The sequence below is a fragment of the Taudactylus pleione genome, unplaced genomic scaffold (assembly GCF_031769625.1).
Source record: "Taudactylus pleione unplaced genomic scaffold, aTauple2 ptg001137l, whole genome shotgun sequence".
In the NCBI taxonomy this organism is placed as follows: domain Eukaryota; kingdom Metazoa; phylum Chordata; class Amphibia; order Anura; family Myobatrachidae; genus Taudactylus; species Taudactylus pleione.
Window position 1 is genome coordinate 521,108 of NW_028285538.1, and position 21,848 is coordinate 542,955.

General features: G+C 45.5%; 1 protein-coding gene across 1 annotated transcript; it reads right to left on the minus strand.

Moving 5' to 3' along the window:
- Positions 1-1,835: 1,835 nt before the first annotated feature.
- UPP2 (uridine phosphorylase 2) lies at positions 1,836-13,814 on the minus strand. The gene is made up of 7 exons (XM_088461996.1): positions 13,734-13,814; positions 12,763-12,880; positions 10,025-10,183; positions 6,669-6,783; positions 4,826-5,035; positions 4,032-4,178; positions 1,836-1,983 (listed from the first exon to the last, which is right to left on the minus strand). Exons 1-7 carry the CDS (start codon positions 13,793-13,795, stop codon positions 1,841-1,843), a joined length of 954 nt encoding a protein of 317 aa, XP_088318122.1. The 5' UTR covers positions 13,796-13,814; the 3' UTR covers positions 1,836-1,840.
- Positions 13,815-21,848: the final 8,034 nt, after the last annotated feature.

Genomic DNA, 21,848 nt, shown 5'->3' on the forward strand with positions numbered 1-21,848 from the left:
GGCGCCGTGAATATGGCTAGAGGGTGTAGGGTTTCTACCTTATAGCCCATTGGCTATGGCAAGGTTAAATAGATGCTCTGCAGTTCCTCTAGTGCTAGTGATAGTTCCTGCTTTGTTGTAGCTTTAAACTGGAAATGTTCCTGACTTGGTTGGCGTTTCAGATTCTGCTAACCTCCTACCCCAGACCTCTCTGTTTCTGGATTATGAGCTTGTTTGCCGCCAGCCCTGACCCAGCATTGTCTAACAGTTGTCTGTCTGCTGCAATCCCTGATCAGCACATAGTTGTCTGCTGCCAGTTCGGTTTCATACTAGCATCTATCTGCTACAGCAATAGTCCTGTAAATCCTTAAACCTTGGAAAAGATCGTGATGTTAAGCCTTTAATGAAATAATAAATGGTGGAAAGTACCTTTTTAGGGGTGTTCCTCTAGAGTAAGGCACACCACCATGCACCATTTCTGATCAGCTCAGATCTTGTGGCGGTCAGACCTATACTTATAATGGGGAGCATTTTGCCCCCTACACAAAAATGGCACGTGTAGTAAGGACATTTCCTTTTATAAATGTTTACCATTATCTATTTTTTTAAATAAATACAGTTTTCATAAGCACTACTGGCAGCATCTATCTAGGTCAGTGGTTCACAATTCCAGTCCTCAAGTACTCCCAACAGATGTTTTATGAATTTCTTTAATCAAGCACACGTGGGTTAATCTACTTTGCTGGGTAATTATCCCACCTGTTTCCACAGAATTAAATCCTGAAAACATGACCTGCTGGGGGTACTTGAGAACTGGAGTTGAAAATCCCTAATCTAGATCATGTTAATATCTGATCCTATATCCAGCATTGAGGGAATTTTTTTTTACAAACTATTAGTGGGTTTGCGGATACATGAAGTACACAGACGAGTGCCATCACCTATACTGTAGCCTGTGTGATCTGAGCAAGTGGCAGGAGAGGGGACCTCCTGTGCCAGACCATATGATAGGCATTTGGGGTCCCACAGGATTGCAGTATCATAGAGATGTAAGTAAATAGAATTTTGTGTTTTAATTTACCTTTATTGCAATGAAGGCTAGATTTTGAGTCTTGTGTGGACTCATCCTATAAGTAAACTCTTATGTGCATGCACGAAGATGGCTACATATGGTGACAGCTGAGGGTCCGGAGTCAGAGATGGACAGCATTGCAGAGCAGCACACAAGCAGCTGTGCAATCCCGTCCATCTAAAATGCTAATGCAGCAGGAGATGTCTGTAGGAAACAGACAAATCCTTTCTGCATCTGCGATCCCAGCGCTGCGACCAAGGTTGCAGCCTGGGATCACCAGCACAATTATTGTGACCATAGGGTGCGATGGTTGCCCGTTTGACCAGGCGGTGGCAGCAGAAGCTTCCCACAGCCGGGTCCTGGCAGCTGCTAAGCCAGGAAATCTGTATCCACCATTGCAGACCCGAGCTTCGTCCCTCCCGGAAAATGGAAGGGACGTGCCCCCGTTTCCGGGAACGCAACCCGTCCCCACCCCCCAAACGCTTCTGGCTGTCATTTAGGCAGAGGTTTGGGGGAACTTAGAGCAGTATCGCAGGACCTGTTCTGTGCATGCGCAAGCACAGACCACTTACCATCGGAAGTGTGCGCTCACCATCGAGATGTACGCTAATGTCTTCAAGGTCGACAAATTCTAGAAAATTTTCATACAAGGAAACTTGTCATTTAGGAGAAAAGTGGTTGCATTTCAAAGTAACCTCTTACTGTGGAAGTATTACACACATTTTACAGTATTTACATATGTACTATATATGAGATAGCTGCGTTGTCTAGCACCGAGCTGAGATAGAACTACATGCACAAGTGAAGTTCTTTCTTGATAAACTTTGCAATCAGCTTCTGTGGCCGCTTCTGGTACTCTGCTAGCACACTGTGACTATGTGTGATCTGATCTCCTTGTAGCCGGTCAAGTAGAGTCACACAGACTACTGCAGCTAGAAGAAATTCAATGTTCAAATACCGTCAATGGTCTGAGTGCATACACTACTCAGCAGCTTCCTGTTGTACAATAATCTACTGTGCAGATCATACTCAAAAGTAAAATTAAAGCAGCTATGTTTTTCTTCTTTTTATTTTTATTAAAATTTTATTTGTATTTTACCTTTTCATTATGACCTGTGAAAGGCTAAGAAAATGGAACGTGTTAGGCCATGCTCTGATGCCAAGGTCTGTCTCACAAATGATCTGGGCCTTACTAGAACCAGATTATCTCTTTCAAGCAGGCAACAACTCTGTTTCCTGCAGGTCACCAAAGCAGTACTGTGACACGTGAGATAAGTCATCCATACGAGTTCCTGCCTCTACCATGTGTCCAGTGATAAAGTGACCTGGATGATACCTGGGGGCAAGGCTTAAAGTGGTCCTAGAGAGGTGGTGGAACTCACCTCCCCCGCCGCCTACTCCCAACCCCCCCCCCCCCTCCCACACACACATTAGGCGAAGCTACTCTGAGAGGCCAGAACAATGTGAAGACTGGTCCACTCCTTACACACACACACACACACACACACACACACACACACACACACACACACACACACACACACACACAGTTGTGTATAGGAAACAGTAAAGTGAATGGCTGGGGGCCGCCTAGGCCCCAGAAACTTTGAGGGCTATGACAGTGTGAAATACATTTTAGATGGTTTTTTAACACTCCTGCCATCAGCTGAGACTACAATGTTAGATCACATAAAAAGAAAAAACAAAGTTCTCTATCCCACCGTCTCTTCAGCACCATCTTCCTGTGTTTCAGAAGCATCAGCCCCCCTGCATCTCATCCCACTCCCATGTCTTCACTCCAACACCACCCCCTGTGTCTCTCCAGCTTACCCCTTTGTGTCCTTTCAGAAGCTCCCTGCCCTTGTGTCCCTCACCATCACTCCTTGTCCCTGTGTCCCCCACCAGCAGCTCCCTACCCCGTCTCCTCTCCCACCAGCAGCTTATCCCTCCCGTGTCCCTCTAGCAGCAGCTCCCTGCCCCTGTGTTTCCTCTCCCACCAGCAGCTTATCCCCTTCTCATGTCCCTCTAGCAGTAAGTCACCTTCGTGCCTGCCCTGGTCCTTGCACCTCTTCATGGCTCCTCAGTGCACTATGCAGCAGTAGTGAAGGCATGACGTCACATACGCTGTGCTGCAAGAGAAGCCGCCAGGCCACAAAGTGAGTGACATGGAGGGATAGGCCGCGGGCGGAGGAGGAAGAGGAACATGGAGCCGGAAACTGACGTTGGGGATACAGCCGCCGCCAGACAGTGGTACTCTGTAGGACTTCTATTCAGGGACGTGGCGGAGGGGGAACTACTTCCACCTACCAGTAGAGGTGACGGAACTCAGTTCCACCCCGTTCCTGCCCACTTTAACCCCTGCCTGGGGGTATATTTACTAAAGGAGTGGAATTCTTTACCTGGTAATAGTAAACAGATATCCAATCTAAACAGTTTTGTATAATGTAGGGCCGGTTGCATTCTGCCTGTGGCACACTGCTCATGTGCCCGCATGGTACCAAGCGCAGGGAATATAATTGGAATCATTGATCCCTATATGACAATAGATCAAGCTAGATGACTAGATATACAGACAGAATCGATTATAGCTAGATAGAAGAATCTGTCTGACAGAATCCTCACTATGGTCACTAACAATGTCGCCCATTGGACCTGCATGCAGGTGTGATGGACGATGTCGCTGACAACGCGCAGGAGCGCGCATCGTCAGCAACATACTGTAGCAGGTACACACTTGCCAATGCCAGCAGCAACGAAGCGACAGCGGAGGCCATGCTAAAGATGTCGCCTGCTGGATCTGCATGCGCATCGTCAGCGACATAGCGGGTACACACTAAACGATGTGCCCAATATGTTGTCCGATCTGGTCCAATCTGTCCGTTCCAGCCAGATCGGATAACATACCGTCTAGTGAGTACCTGGCCTAAGCGATCGCTATGGTAATATATAATTAGTTTCAAATATAAGTAATTTAAAGTACCTTTAAGTCCACATAGATGACACATGGCAGCGAAGACTGAGGACTCCATCTCTATGTTCCGGACTCCCGCATTATATGCCTTTTGGAGGTACTCACATTTTTCTTCTTTAGAAAATGAACATAGTGCGCCATCCAATCTCCCCTGACCTTAGAGATAAATTACTTTTACCGCTCTTGTTCATATTTCATTACTTTCAGGCTACACAGAAATACGTTATAGCATTTGAGTCATTGCTGCCTAGCAATAGATGTTTACCAATTTAGATGTTACATTAAATAATAATAAAAGAACTATTAGCTATCTCATAATACAAACACTTTAAAAAGATAATAACAGCCCCAAACCACTAGCGGATATAGAGTATATCAGTAAAGTTTGGTAAAATAAAGTTTATGGGGGAAATAAGGCCGGATTACCCGGGAGGGAACTATTCTCATGCTGCTAAAATTATATCAAGTTACACACTATGATATTGATAGCCATATAGGGATATTGTGCCAGTGTTCCAGTGCCAACTACCTTATATGGCGAGCAATGCCAGATTATTAGTGGGTCATTATTGGGCATTTCCAAAACTCTGGCTGGAAAGGTGACAGCTATTAGTCCGGGCGTGCCAAATGTTCTGCCCACACTAACAAATCCAGTTACGATCATGTTCCTACACCCCCTCAGCATCCCCCCATATATAGATCTGATGTCAGTGTATTCCAGTGCCCCCTAGTAGATGAATGCCACTGTTCTACTATTGCATAGACAACTACTGCTCTGTATGTGGCTTAAGAATAATACCTACCTTCATAGAAGTCGTAGGTGCACATAGTGTGGCCGATAATAGTAAGAAAGTGGTTTATCTCTTTGCTGCAGTGTAACAGATTCTCTGACAATTTCTGGTGAAGCTCTGTGTTTCTGATAACCACCTTATCTAATATGACCTGTTCAAACTGCGGCCTGAAAAATGCGTCCACAGCAATGTCTGTGATCACAACAGTCCCAGGTTCAACTCCTGTAATTAGGTTAGTGTAAATGAATAGTCAGGATCAAGGTTTGTGGAGGCCCCAGCGCAACTATCTTGTGGGGGCCCCTACCAATAAAATTGTCAATGCGATATACCGCAATGTTATTAAAAGTGTAATGTGGAAATACTCCCAGCACCACAAATGTGGTAAACACATTTTACCGTAGTACCCCCAGTTCAAATTATGCCACACAAAAACCCCAGTTCACTTATGTCAGAGTGCCCCTTATGCTGGTGATATAGTTAAGTGTCATGTTGGGGGGCCCCCGGGCAGCCTCCCCTTGCCGCCCTGTTAATCCAGCACTGCAAATAGTGCATTGATGGTATCTGGCAGTCACATTTATCACCTCATAAGATTTCCATAGATGTTCAGGGTTATTTATTACCACCCCCCAGCAACCAATTTGCTTTGACCAATTAAGTGCAAATTAGACAATATGGTTTCCTGCAGAATATAGAAGAGTAGTGCCCTCTCAGTTACAGAGCACTGCCACTAGAGGGCGCATCTGAAAGGTAAATTTTATTAGTTATGGTGCATACACAAGGGCCCTCATTCAGAGCCGTACGCTCTGAGCAGAGCGCACGCTCTGAATGAGGGCCGGGCTCCATTTTCATGGAGCGTCCTCCTGGACGCTCGTATAGCTGTGGGTCACCACCCACAGGCTATACGAGCGTGCATTGTGATGGTCGCGATGGTCGAGACCATCGCGACCATCGAATTTGCGAGCCGGAGCCTGCGGTTGAGGTTTTCAACCGCAAGCTCCGGAGTGATTTTGGCTCTATCAGAGCCAAAATCACTCCCACTGACATCACTAGTGATGTCAGTGGGCCGGCTTCTGACAGGAGGCGTTCCCTTAGGAACGCCCCCGTCAGGGAGGCACGCCCACCAAAGGGGGCGTGCTGTCAATCAACATTGACAGCACGCCCCCTTTGATCGGACACAACGAGCGAAGGACTTTCCTTCGCTCGTCGCGTCTGGCGCATGCGCACGACGGAGCTCCCTCCGTCGTGCGCATGCTCAGTCCATAACATCGACCCACTTGTGAGCGGACAGCCGCTCGCGAGTGGGTCTGAATCAGGCCCTAGGTCAGATTTTTCTTCAGATCTGAACGATAACGATTTTAAAAATCGTTCAATCGTTCATATCTGGAAGAAATATGACGTGGGCAACAATGAACGATGCGCGTTCCCGTTTGTCAGATAACGATATCTGACATCTGATGTGTTTGCAGTCAGTTTTGGACAATTTCCATTCATTTTAATACTGTAAATAATCGTTCAATCATTTTTTAATCATTCATCTGACATATCTGACCGTGTGTATGCACCATTATGCTGCACAATCGCAGTTAGTGAATCACCACAACTGTTTATATGGCATGGCTGTCAGTTGAATTTAATATATCACCTTTATGCCTGACTCTATTGGTGCTGGCAATAGAAGAAACCCAGCAGTCATGTCCTTGTCCTGCATTGTTTTGTACTGTTAATAACTGTTTCCTTGTGTACTCATTTACTTACGTGCCTTGTAATGGATAATAATAGTAGTAATAATAATATGTTTACTCTTCAAGGTCATGAAAATAAGATTAATTTAGGTCAATTTTTAAATGATGCTTACCGATTCCCCCTGATGTCCCGATGCGTATAATTGTGACATCTCTGCACTTGGCGTGATGTAGAAGCTTGATGAGCTCATGCAGCATTATGGAAATAGAAGGGATGCCCATCCCATGCTATGGAAGGAATAATTTGCATGTAACAAAGTTCATATGTCCAACATGTTCTTAACATCTAGAGACGTGTTTGACAAAACAATCTTTCTGCACCAGTCTTACACATCACTGCTTTGTGTTATCAGGGGTCTGCTCATCCTACTAAGTAACAGTCACATGACTGAGCTTCCTGTTACACACAGTCCTGTACTCACTTACACAATTATACGAGTGGACAGGGGCCAGGAACACAAACATAATACTGACAAAAACCCCAGGGAGTGCCGCAGGCCATGGTCTGGTGGTCTTTGTTCCTGAAGCTGACCTACTAGACGTATGGTCACTATTTCTGAGCAAAGATCTTAGACTTGATCAAGCATGAGTGTCACGCCCCTTGTTACATATGAATGAGTGTGACTTGGCATGTAAAATTACATATATGCGACCATCAAACAGTGTTATGTGGCAAACTTCATCAGTATAGGGTTGTCTCAGGCAGTGTTGAGTCATGGAGCTGGCGCATTGGCCTTGCTGTTGGGAGAGTGCAGGTCGCAGCCTTCTATCTGCCCCTAACGTGACTAACTGGGAGGATGAGTTGTACAGAATCTTGTTATTAGAGAATGGTCAGGCATAGTGAAGGTCAAGACCTCAAACACAATTCATACACAGATAATAGCCAGAGGTCAGACTGACAAGCACTGGGTCACACATGGCATTCGGACAGAGGTCGGGATCACAGGCACATGGGCACAAGCAGGGTCTGGTACATTGAGTAACTAGACGGAAATTCAAGATCACTGGCAATATTCTGGCACTATGCAGTCATAATGTCGACATTTACTATGTCGACATACGACAGAATGCCGACAGCTATATCTTCATGGTTAAAAATTTTGCTATACGGACAATGTCGACATGAACAAAATGTCAACATGAGATGTCAACATGATGAAAATGTTTACATTAGCATTAGGGTTTGTTTATGTCGACATTTAATCAGTGTTGACAGGCGGAATGTCGTTATGATGAACATGTCAACATGTTCTCTGTCCACATTATGACCATGTTGTCATTCTTATGTCAACATTATGAATGTTGACATGGTTAGTGTCGACTAACATACTGTACCCTGGCACTGAATAGTGCTTCTTAAATAGGCCGTGCCAATTTCTAATTTGGTGCCACCGGTCATGTGACTGCACCATCAGCAGACTGAGAGGATTCCCGATATGGGAGAGTAGGCAGAGACTGGAGAATATATTGCGGAGGAAGAGACCACACTGCCAGGCCCAGTAAGTACTAGGCACTAGGATATCCCACAACAGGGCTGAGGTCGGAGCACGATACTGCTAGCTAGTCCTGCATGTGAGCTGGGCAGTGTTAGTGCTGTGAGGCACTCATGGAGGGTTTGGCGACTGCATTTATCTCATATAGTATTTAACTACTTTTTTTTTCTCCTCCCTGTGAGAAGTCCGGGAAGGAGAAACAGGTGGGTTGCAACGAGGGGGGGCCTGACTGTCATTAAGCCCCACCCATTTGCTGTCAATTGGCTTGATTGGTGCAAATTTAAATAGGGGGCTGGACTAAATGATGTGATTCCTGAAGAATCACGTCATTAAGCCCTGCCCCCTACACGGGGACCCACAATCGCCACGGAAATTCTCCCCATTCTGTCCACTTCACTAGGAAGTATCAGAATGTGGGAGAAATGCCTACTCTACCGGGGGTGCAGGGGGTTACCCGAAAAATCGTGAGCCTCCCGCGACTACCGGGAGAGTAGGCATGTATGATTTATCTGTGCTCTAGGAGGAGTCGGCAACAATGCTAGGAAAGAGCTAGAAGTGCAGAGGGTACGAGCCAGCAGAGGGGCAGCAGCAGTGCCAACGCTGAGAAAAGAGGGCTTAGATTAAAAAAAAGTGTTTACTCTGCTTCTAAATAAATTTTGCTAACAATTTTTTTGAGCATATATTAACAAAAGGGATTGGGTATGATATCCCGACGGTCAAAATCCTGGCAGTCAATTTACCGGCACAAAAATCCCGATCGAGTTTAAATCCCTGCAACCATAATCCTGACAGTCAATATACCGACAGGGACATAAGATAGAAATGGACAAAGTCCCGAAAATCAAAATACAGACAGGTCATTATACCGACATGGACAAAATCACGACATTTTGTACAATTTATTTTCTTTTGTTGCACAATTACAGCTGTTTTGTAGTGTAAATACTTTGTTGAGATTTTCATGTGTCAGGATTTTGAATGTTGGGATTTTGTCCATGCCGGAATTTTGATATGTCGGGATTTTGAACATGTCGGGATTTCCATGTGTCTTTGTCTGGATTTTGATTGTTGGAAATTTAACTTTTTGGGATTTTGAACGTGTCGGGATTTTGATGTGTCTGTATTCTGTACATGTTGATATTATTGGTGAGGGGATTTTCTTGTGTCTGTATTCTGTACATGTTGGTATTATGGGTGAGGGGATTTTCATGTGTCTGTATTCTGTACATGTTGGTGTTATGGGTGAGGGGATTTTCATGTGTCTGTATTCTGTACATGTTAGTATTATGGGTGAGGGGATTTTGCTGTTGGGATTTAGGGCCTGATTCAGCAAGAATTGCTTGTGCGATCATGGCTGCAATCGCGCACGCAGGTCTGCTATGAAAGTATGCTAATAATTAGTACTAAAAGCACTCGCACGGACAACATGCAGACGCCCACTTCCCCTCTCGCACATCCGTAATACCTTGCAATCCAGCCAAAACATTGGTAACATCGAAGTACATCGAGGCCACTCACACATTTAAGGCAGATCTGACCCCACCACTAAATTGCTAACTTTCCTGCACACAGTGAGTGCTCAGGCTGCGTATGCCATTGCAGTGGCTAATTTATGCACATCCCTGTAACGGCGTTCAAATGCACTGGCACGCCTGCGTTTCTCTGACCACCGTCCCACCGACACCACCCACAAACGGCACTTCCTGCTAATCACTCTGCGATGGGTCTGTGTACTCATTGCGATCACAGTCCCGATTGCAGTTAGGCATTATTTGCACACGCACTGCATACGCCTGCGCAGTACGCAACAATCGACCATCTGTGTACGCTTTAGCAGTTGCCATCAGGTGGGATTTTGACAACATCCCGACAAAAGAAAGTAATTTTATAACTCAATTCGCTGTAAAACTGTGAAATGACTGATTGCTAATGATGCTGGTTTGTCATCTTGTATTTTTGCCTAAAATGACACTCACGCTAATAGACAGCACAGGACCGGTTTTGTACATGCTGTATCTGTCGGTGCCAGCACAAATATCTGTTATGTCACTGCCATCTCCGTCCAGCTCCAGCTCCTTGTGTATAAATATGGCAAAATCCTTCATTCTGTTTGGACTTCCACCAACACAGACAAACTGCAAAGAGTCCCATGAAACAGAAACAGTAAAAATGCGCTTATCATGTAACACTGCTAAGTCATTGGATTAAAGTGATCTACAAAGGGCCTGAATCAGATAGGTACGCTAATGACAGCACCGCTGCGGAATTGTACACAGCGGCTGTGCGACAAAATGCAAATATCACAGCTGCCGGGATTTGTATATCCAGGTGACTGCACATAAAGACTCAGCATCGGACTCAGGCCCTGATTCAGAGCCGGACGCTCTGACAGAACGATCGCTCTGAATCAGGGCCGTCCCTCCTCCTTTTTGGAGCGGCCTCCTGGCCGCTCGCATAGCTGTAGGTGACCACCCACAGCTATAGCGAGAGGCCAAAATGATGGTCACGATGGTCAAGACCATTGCGACCATCGAGCTTGCAACGAGACCCTTGCGGTAGGGTCTCGCTGCCGCAAGCCCTGGAGTGCTTTTGGCTCTATCAGAGTCAAAAGTACTCCCACTGACATCACTAGTGATGTCAGTGGGGCCGGCCCCAGACAGTAGGCGTTCCCATGGGAACGCCTCCGTCTGGGCAGCCACGCCCCCGGCACGCCCACCAAAGGGGGTGTGCTGTCAATCACCATCAACAGCACGCCCCCTTTGGTGCGAGACCCATAATGACGGCTTGGCCATCGTTATTCGGGTCTCGCGCATGCGCACGACTGAGTCGGCTCCCTCGTGCGCATGCGCACTTGAGCAACATCGACCCGCTTATGAGCGCTCAGCGCTCGCGAGCGGGTCTGAATCAGGCCCTCAGATCAGTTCATAATCAGCCTTCTGAGTAACTCTATGGTCATGCAGAATGGCTGTGGGAACTGAGGCGCTGGAGCCATTTTTACTTCGTATGCAGGGGTGTAGAGAGCGCCGCCAGGCCCTGATAAAGAGGGGGCATGGCCTAATCGCGGGAGGCTTGGCCACGCCCCCTTGAAAAAAAACTAATAAAATAGAAATTTGCGCCGCTGCGCGCTGGGGAGGGGGCGCTGTGAGCCCCTCAGCCCGGCGAAAATGATCGCTCCCCCCCTCAGACACAGGAGATTGTAGCAGCAGCCGCGAGCAGTCTCCCACTGCATCCCAGCACACGCTGCCCGGGTCAATTGTACCCGCTCCAACCCCCACTCTCGGCGCGTTCATATGGGGCAGTCGCAGGCTGAGACATGCCCTGAAAACGGTCGCAACATGCCTGAGTTACAGCCGCCACCCCTATTGTCACCCAAAACGGTCCCTGCCTGTCATTCCATTTGTAAATAAATCCCTGCGAGCGACAACGAAAATGAAACGATGCATGGCGCAGTGCCACTCAGACGTAAGCGCAGATGACTGACAATCGCTCAGCTGCGCAAACATCGGCATTGAGAGCATCTATAATTCAGGCCCAATGTCTTTCATTTTGATATTGTATAAAAGGGTGAGATAAAATCATTATGGACCAGTATCGATATGTTTGGTACTATAATAATACCAGATACTCTAAATAGGTTTTGCCTGAAATTCCCTGTTAAAGCAGAAAACACGGTTGCTGCAATTTGATCGTTAGCAGCGATACTAACAGCGTCTATCTCTGAATTACGCCCAAAGTTGTATCTTATCAGTCCGTGCTTCATTACAGGATACAAATTGTCACAGCTCACACATCCCTCTGGATAAGGACGTAAGTAAACATTAAACGAATATAAAGACATCTCCCTACTTATTATGTATTATTATGTTGTTTCACCTATTCTAACCCACAATGCATTATTGCAAAAATGTACAGAGGCTTTTGTGCATTCTGTCACTTCCTGCTGTAGTCACTTCTGTATAGAGTTAGAAAAAAGACCTATAAACAACTTTTGAAACAATTTATATTGAAATGTCATATTCCTAAAATGTAAAACATAAACAGCTATAGTATAGTTACTTTCCTGCAAAGACCACAAACTAAAATGTACAGGATGAGGGTTAAGCCCCTAAACAGAAATGGGGGCATCTTCAAAATCCCATTTTATAGTTTGTTCCCTGAGAGAGGACCATAGCTAAGGAGAAACTGTACCCATTGCAGAGGACAGATGAAACTCTGACTCCCCCTCCCTCACCGCTGAGTTTTCTTTTACTATGAATATTCAGACTGCACTGAAGAGCGTGATATATGGGGCGCAGGCCACACGTTGCTGTGTACATTGCACTCACTGGGATTATGCAGAGTGTGAACAGCAGGGTTACAGGTTAAACAAAAAGTTTATTATGCAGGAATAAAATGCTGAGTAACCAAATCACTTCTCTCCACCGCTGTATATCAAATTTATTAAAGTGTAGACAGCTCCTGAGAATAACTCTGCTTTATATTATATTCTGCCAGAAGAGAAATCCTGGAATAGATCAGTAAGCGGGAAACTGCCTTCAGAAACGTCACTTTTATAAGATGGGGGTTATCATACATGAGGCTCCCTGTGGGTCTCCAATGATTGTGGACAAATCCCAGCCTCCTATCTGCTGAGGTTTTGCAGCAGCTGGAGAGGCCAAGTTAAACCGTAACACACATTTAAACTGTTCCTCAACTATTATAAGACCCTACTTACCTTCACATCCCCAAACATAGAGGGGAGATCATGCGTTCTAGTGCCCAAGTCAAAGTGGTAGAGAATGTCCTCAGACAAAAGGTCCAGATGGGGGTTTTTAACATGTACAAAACCATTGCTGTAAAATTAATACATAACAAACTTGATAAAATTGTACGTATACAAATCCAGATTAAATACTTGTTTTGTTTCAATTTCCCTTTGACATACATACACTTCTAATTAAACCATCTACCTGCATAATGCCATAAAGATTGTTAATTAAAAAATGTTTTGTTTTGTTTTTTAAATTTTTGAAATATGCAGCATTAAGTCCTCTACTTACTGGTTTCACATTAAATGGGTTTTTGTGTGCAGGCTGGTATTGGAATAGAACTTATTGGTCATAACAATTGCTCCATACACACTACACTTGGGAGCATTTGTGCTGCTTGCCGTATTGCAATTGCATTAGAGGTGCAGGGTCGCTGGTGTGTAATGGGTGCTTTCACAATTACATAAGCTGGTAGGGAATGATTCTTTTATTTTTATTGGCACTATGGAATATCTATAGCATAGGTAGGTGATCATTTTTGCTATAGGTTACCTACAGCACAGGTAAGTGGAAGACAGGTATTAAGGGCTACAATATTAAACTTTTACAGTATTTATCCCAGCTAATTGTTTATTGAATTATTTAATGGCTACACAAAACCCAGCACCCAGCCCTAACACTAATCAGGTGAAAATATGTATTTGTTTAAAAATTTTTTTGCAACTATCACTACATGGATATTGTCGACAGTATCCATTTCTATACTTGCCAAAATTGTAAATAAACAGACAGACATGTTATATACAGTATAGCTACCTACTAATCTGATACTTCATAATGACACTATATGCTATTTATTTAATAAAATTCTACTGTACAAAAACAAACACAAAAAGTGCATAGTATATCTTCTGACAGTTTCCCATTATACACTTACTTTACATAATTCTCTCTTTCTGGTACATTGGATTTGCCGCTATCTGCTAAGATTGGAGCCATCACTTGTCTCCAGAGCTGTCTCAATCCACTATATTCTCTTGTATACAGCTTTTACGACTGTTGCAGATTATAAGTGTGGACTAGTGAGAGTTATTGCTCTGACATAATCAGTGGGACGTTCTTATAGGAGAAGGTGAAGTAATTTGGGAATGTCTTTCTGAGCCTTCTGATTGGCTGTTCAGGTAGAGGCGTTGTTTCTGATTACTTAACAGACTCCAGTTACTGATTGCTGGGTTAACATGTGATTGCAAACCACTTATCACCCAAATAGTTCAAACAAAGCTCATCCATCTGGCATGTTGTCTAGGACTCACAGTGGTTTGTTTTAAAAGGTAATATAAACAATTAAATAAAACAATCCAATCATGACTTGTGCAACCTAAAAAAATTATGAGTAGTTAAAATGAACTCCTGAAAACCCACTGTTACATACAAATAAATCCAATAGTAACAATTCCAGTCACTTTTCATTTCTAGCACAGTTCAGGTTGAGGCCACCAGAGGTCACCGGCAAGCCCCATTACCATCATCTCTATAATGTCATCTCTGACTATAATGTGCCATTTTTTTACTATTTGAGAGTGGCAATTATTTCATCATTTCCTGAACATTGAAGTGAGAAATATTGTAGATAAATTATTATAATTTCACCTTTGGAATGTACCTTAATGGACACCTTTAAGCATATTATCTAACTGGTCAAGAATGGATTATGTGCAGAGGCTCTATAATGCCTAAAATTACCCTCTTATAATGATTGTTCATGTAATGGGCATAGGCATTCTACTGGAATGGAAGGCAATTTAAAACTACAGGCTACTCCAGGATAGAAGAATAAATAGCCTTGCCCCAACCACTCACAGCTTTATTACATTACATAGTAACCTCTCCAGGTTTTGCTAGCTGTTGGCATAGTTGCATGCAATTATTTCAACTGCTACGGATTGGGGAAGATATTAAATGTGACATCTCCTGACACTCATAACACATTCCAAGCATTAAACAATGTAATATTTTTTTGAAAATTGTAAATTTTTGTAATTAAAAATGTCTTCCTGTATTACTACAATGTACTTAGAATATTTTGTCTACTAAGGTTTAATAAAGTTATAGGATTATTACATTACATACCATTATTAGGTCAATCCTGTAGGAGTCATTAGGTTATTTATTATTTATCAAGCTTTCCCCTAATAAATAACAATTTATTTTTCACTGTTTACCTCCACTTTATCGAAGCTACTGTATTTAACAATGATTGTGCAGCACATTTCATTATGGTATGTATTCAGAGAAATATAGAGAGCAATACTCTGCGGTGAGAGATCACTATATTCATGTTATCAATCACCCATAACAATTCTCCCAATCTCTCCTCGTATAATCATATCACCCATCAATACCTCTAAGGAGGATAGCCAATCATAGGCGAACGGCAAAAAACGGGGATTTTTCGCCGATTATACCTGTTTTTTACTGATGTTTTTTTCACCCTATCCTATTATTTTACTCGAAATAATAGGATATTTCGGGTGAAAACACATAGGAGCCGTGATAAGTTAACAGATCTATGTGTTTTCACCTTTGCCGTGGTGAAAAAACGGCTTATCAAGACCCCCCCAAACAACACAAAAAGTGCTGGCGTCGGCGGGACTTCGGGGCTAATTGGATAGCCACGGGGGTTCCATTAGCGTCTGAACAATGTTCGGGGCTAATTGGATAACACCCTAACTCCGTCACCTCCTTTACTTATGACCATATTATTCCACACATTAGTGCCCTCAATTCATTGTATGTCAAACAGAACTGGACAATGTATTTATTTTATATAGTACATGTACAACTGACTGCACTGCTCCAACTACAGATCTTCCTGTGATGGAGACAATTAGGGCTTGAAGTGATGGGTACAGCGCCACTGCGCTGCTATGTGGTATATTGTGAGATGGCATCCAACATTAGGGTGTGCCCGGTCCCCATATGGGGGGCTAGTATTTCGATTGGAAATGATGGAACCAAAAGATATCTCCGATGGGATGGGTATGGGATGCCGGTGCTCAGGATCCCGGCGGTCAGAATCCCGACAGGCTTAGGATACCGACACCTGTCGGTAGGTATCCTAACCCTCCCCCTCTCTCTACCCTAACCCTCCCTCCCCAGTGCCTGAACCTAACCTCCCTCCTAGTTCCTAAAGCTAACCTTCCCCCTTCCCACACCCTAAACCTAACCCTCCCTGAATCTAACCTCCCCCTTAGTTCCTAAACCTAACCTTCCACTCCCTGCACCCTAAACCTAACCCTCCCCCCTTAGTGCCTAACCCTCCTCCTAGTGCCTACCCCCATTCAGCTAATCATGATCGTCATCAGCTCACAACTTGTATCAGGGTTTGAGTACCTGCAGGTTTTCTCCCTCTATACAGGTACATTTGGACTTTTTTGGCTGCCTCATGGCCACAATTCTCATCACCATGCCCTTAATGTACTTTGGCCATATCTACATGCTCTCCATCCTCTGCCCTGGCCACCATGCCATAGGAAGTCACAGGTACAAGCCGTACATCTCACACAGACGTGCATGCCCTCTAAGAAAAAGAGCAAGTAGAAGCCCAAAAATGCCAACTCTCATGGGCCCATTTATCATTAAATATCTGCAGCTTATACCCCAAAAACAACCGTTTTGGGGGTATAACCGCAAGTATTTAGTATCCCCTGAATGCATTATGGAGGGATCGCAGCAGAGATCTCTTGTTTTCGCTCCATTTCTGACAGCAACCTCTACCACCATAGGTTTCTATGGGGGATGTGATGCTGTCAGATTTACCAAGTTCCAGAATGCAAAGCACTCCAGAACTTGGTTCCCGCAGCCTACTCCATCTGAGGATGGTGCAAGCTGCTGTAGGCTATGGGCTACACAGGGCAATACTAGCCGGGAAACCTCCCCCGGCAATGGCCCTCGCGCATGTGTAGTCTGTAGATCATGCATGCGCGGGATCTCTGGTACCGGAGTGAAGATACCGCTGATGTGGTCACTTCACTTTCAGCACATCGCAGAGACGGGCTCCTTTCAGAACCCCTGTCCCCCGCAGGTACCCTTAAGTACATTCAGGCACTATGATCGCATCCTGCAATGTGATCATGTGCTAATGTTTGCACCCAGATCGCATTGCAAATGCGATCATTAATAAATGGGTATCTAAATGGGGTCCTATATTTTATATATATATATATATATATATGTATCTATATATATAAACTGGACAGTAGACCCGTTTTCTCATGTGGCAAGTAGTCGGATCAGCCCATGCATGTCTTGTATATACTGTGGGATGTCGTCGGTATCCCGGCTTGCGGGATGCCGACGGTCTAAATACCGCTGCCGAAATCCCGACAGGTTGGGATCCCGGCACCAGTATCCCGACCATCGGCATCCCGAATGTAAGTATCGGGGTGTTAGGGGGAGTTTAGCATTAGGGTGCAGGGTTAGGGTTAGGCACTAGATGAAGAGTTAGGGTTAGGCACCGGGGAGGTAGGATTAGAATTAGGGTGTGGGTAGGGAGGTTAGATTTAGGCACTAGGGGGGGAGGTTAGGTTTAGGCACCAGGAAGGTGGGTGTTAGGTTTAGGGTGCAGGGAGGGGAAAGTTAGACTTAGGCACTAGGGGGGAGGTTAGGTTTAGGCACCAGGAAGGGGGGTGTATTAGGTTTAGGGTGCAGGGAGGGGAAAGTTAAGCTAAGGCACTAGGGGTGGAGGTTTGGGTTAGGCACCAGGGGGGGAGGGTTAGGGTAGGGGTTAGGAAATCACTTACCGTTAATTTAGCAATCCGGAGCCCCGGATTGATAAATGGTGGAGAAACTGCTTTCTGTATTGCTGTGATATGCAGCTATATACAGTACTCAGCCACTGACCCACCAATGATAAATAGAGCATATGAAGTGTTCGGTACATCAGGATGGACGAAATTGAATTTCTGAGGGACGTAGCCCTGAATTATCAGAAAAATCTGAATGTGATAACAGCTTTAGTCTCTCTGGGTCTCCAGGACTGTAGATTGAATGTTTGTTGATTCCTAAATATTATTTTACAAATCAGAAATAGTATAAAGAATATACAGACTTCCTAACTGACACGGATCTACTGTGTCACACACATACAGTACTTTGGAAACAACTCTCATGGACGTAATTTAATTGCACAGCAATAAATTACTCCAGCACAAGGTCACGTGCTAACTAACTAGTTATATAACTTTACAGCTATGACATTCGTGTCCCTGAAAAGAGGTGTGTGAAATCTACAGGTCTTTTCACTCTCGGTCATTCCCCTTATAGCTAATATGCTGGAATGTGGTGGCAATGTATGGATTACATAAATATTCATCATGTGATGTTAAGGGTTTGGGTACGGGATAATGGTGGTCGGGATGCTTGGTGGTCAGAATTCTGACAGTGGCATCTCGACAGTCTGCAGGTAAGTACCCTAGCCCCTAACTCACCTTTCCCGCAGCCTAAACCTTCCCCCCACAGCCTAAGCCTCCCCGAAAGCTTCCAAATAGCACCCAATCGGCATGCTGTAAAAGGGGCCTGAGTCGGAAGACCCAGGTTACCCATTTTCACTGAGCTTGTCCACAGTTTTACCCACGTAAAACCCTGCTGGAGACCCAGGATTTTTTCCTAGGAGCCTTTTCCATTGAGCCACTACCCGGGTTGAAGCAGCAGTAACCCGGGTATTTTGGCCAGTGGAAAAGTAGTATTATACTACACTAATAAATTGGACCTGGTGTAAGTGTAAAGCTGGGTCACACATGAGCACAGGGTACCAGGACTGGCTATGCTGCTAGTCTCTTCTTACCACTGCAAGTCAGTATTTTTTCCTGTCCGCTATATTGATAAATAGGTTCCTTAGGCAAATAGTAACCAGTGACGTGCGGTGAGGTCAATGGCTGTGGAGGCAGTGGGCACACATTTATGAAAACACAGTTTTTATATGAAAACTCTGGAGCATGACAGGGAGTATAATAGGGGAGGGAGTGTGATAGTCTGAAACCTTCCTTAGGACAGTCTGGTCACCGCTATCCTTCATAGTAGCAGTACTGTGGGTCCAAATAGTCACCCTTCTAATTAGAACATTATAAAACTCCCTTTCGATAACTGCGTATATAGACCTAAAATAGGCGTGGTATACAAGGCTGACATTCATCATGTCTACATTCATAATGTTGACATGAGAATGATGACATGGGTGAAATATTGACACTCCCTGAAACGTTGACATACTGTACCTCCCCTGGTGGTCTAGTGGTAACTTACCTGATCTTGACAGCAGTGGCGTCTATAGCGTGTGGAGCAGTTCAGGCGCAGACATCTGACAAGCAGCTGTTACAGTTTTCGCACCATTGTGTAAGACCTGTAGAGCCAATGAGAGGATCTTCCACCAATAACGGCCACCCATTGTTCCCTTAGTGATTTATATTCACACCATTACTTAGGTGGCCGCCTGGATTTAAACCTCCAACAGTAGAGGCTTACACAACCGACAAGACACCACAGGACTGCTGACAAGGAACAATGCTGAGGAGTGGCAATCCTTCTACTACTAGCTGGTACTTGCTGGAGTGAAGTGCAGGTCAATGGTACTAGAACAGGTGTGATGGACAGGGTACTCTAGCAGCGACAGATGATTAGGTCTTAGGAACATCTAGGGATTATGGTGCAGCTGTGTTGTCAGGCAAGGAGCATCTAGACAAACAATACAGGCTGCACAGCAGGAGTGACCCAGACTGTAATATGCAGGATTTCAGACAAGGACTAAACAGGCAAGATAACGGACAAGGACTGGACTGGCAATTAACAAACATGGACTAGACAGGCAAGATAACAGACAAGGAATTGACAGGCCAACACACATGAACTAGACATTCAAATAACAAACAAGGACTAGACAGGCCATGTACAATACTGTGGCAGAGCTACTGGCTGAAGTAGCAGACTAGGTTCAAGGTGTGGCCCGAGGTGCGACAGGAACCACCTGGAGCGGCCTTGAGGGCAAAGGTGCGACAGGAACAACACAGAGTGGCCTTGAGAGCCAAGGTGTGGCCTTGATGGCCGAGGTGTGACAGGAACAACACGAGTGTTTCCTTGAGGCTGATGTGTGGCCTTGAGGGCCATGGTGCAACAGGAACAACACGAAGTGACCTTGAGGCCGAGTTGCCGCAGGAACAACATGGAGTGGCTTTGAGTGTCGAGGTGTGGCCTTGAGGGCCGAGGTGCAACAGGAACAACATGGAGTGGCCCTGAGAGCTGAGGTGCAGCTATGACAGCTGAGTTGTTGCTTGAGAGCCGAGATGTAGACAGGCTGTGATGCAGCCTAGCAGGCTGAGGTGCAGGATCTAGATGGCAAACAGGTGCACTCAGGCACAGCAGGAACACAGGCTGGAGCTAGCGAGGTTGAGAACACTGCAGGCTAGAATCAGCTGGAAACAGACTGACACGGGCTGTGGTATAGAAATGCTGTGGGCAGCAGAGAGGTAGGCCGCGGCTGCAGGAGGCACTGCTCCAGGAAATCCAGACAGCAAGGATGTGAGCAGATGGAACCACATCAGATAACTCACAGGAAACTTTTAGTCCGGCAGACAGGTACAGGACACAGGAGGAATAACTCAGCCTACAGGAACTGTAGAACAAGGTAAGACTGGCTAGGACTCAGGCTTCTGAGCACAGGACAAACATACTCTGGAAGTCAGACAATATCACCGGCCTGGAGTGAAGGGCTGGCTGTAACTTATCAGGAGCAGGGACCAATCAGAGCAATCCCTGCAAAGAGCCTCCTAATGAAAAGCTAGTGTGCAGCTGCGTTCTGCACACATACAGACAAGCAGGAATGCAGCAATGAGCTGCACACAGACAAGACAAGATTCATGGATCAGGAAATTATGCAGTCTCCCAGTCGCAACTACGACTGGGACCTGCCACTGAGATGATCCGCTGCTGCAGATCCCAATAGCAGCATTCCGGTGAGTATTCTCCTCCTATTCCTAATCTCTCCCCCTCTCCCTAATGCCTGACCTCCCTTGAAGCCTAACCCTAACCTCCCCCACTGCTGAACCCTAACCTTACCATCGCACAGCCTAACCCTAACCTGCCCTTAGTGCCTAACCCTAACCTCCCCCGCAGCTTAACCCTAACCTTCCCATCCCACAGCCTAACCATAATCTCCCCTGCAGCCTAACCCTAACCTTCCCATCCCACTGCCTAACCCTAACCTACCCATCCCACAGCCTAACCCTAGCCCCCCCACAGCCTAACCCTAACCTTCCCATCCCACTGCCTAACCCTAACCTACCCATCCCACAGCTTAACCCTAACCTCCCCCTAGTGCCTAAACCCTAACCTCCCCTAGGACACGACGTAGCAATACGTTCTTTGCGGTCAAACCTCCATAAAGGACATTTGAGGAGGTTTGACCACTCACCGCATATGCAACAAGCCCTGGAATGCGATCCATTCTGGGGCTTGGATGCAGTGGGCAATGCCATCTTCTAGTCTAGCTCATCCCCTGGGAGAAATCCAATCGGATCCCTCCCAGCACCTCTGGTGGTGCTCGCTTCCTTCTGCGCATGTGCAGAAGAACACCAGAGGGACATCTGGGTCATAGACCCGGAAGTACCCTCCATCGCAAAGGACAGCTCTTATCGAGAGAGCTGTTCTTTGTGATTTTATTCTTGCATACCAGCGTTATTTATAACGTTATTTATGCCTGTATGCATGCGATTAGTGTAGGAGGCATCATATGCAAATTGTGATGATTGATGCATCCTGCCCCTTGTGCCTAAACCTAACCTCCCCCTAGTGCCTAAGTCTAACCTCCCCCTAGTGCCTACACCAAACCTCCTCCTAGAGCCTAAGCCTAACCTCCCCCTAGTGCCTAAGCCTAACCTCCCCTAGTGCCTAAGCCTAAACTCCACCTAGTGCCTAAGCCTAACCTACCCCTAGTGTCTAAGCCTAAACTCCCCCTAGTGCCTAAGCCTAACCTCCCCCTAGTGCCTAAGCCTAACCTCCC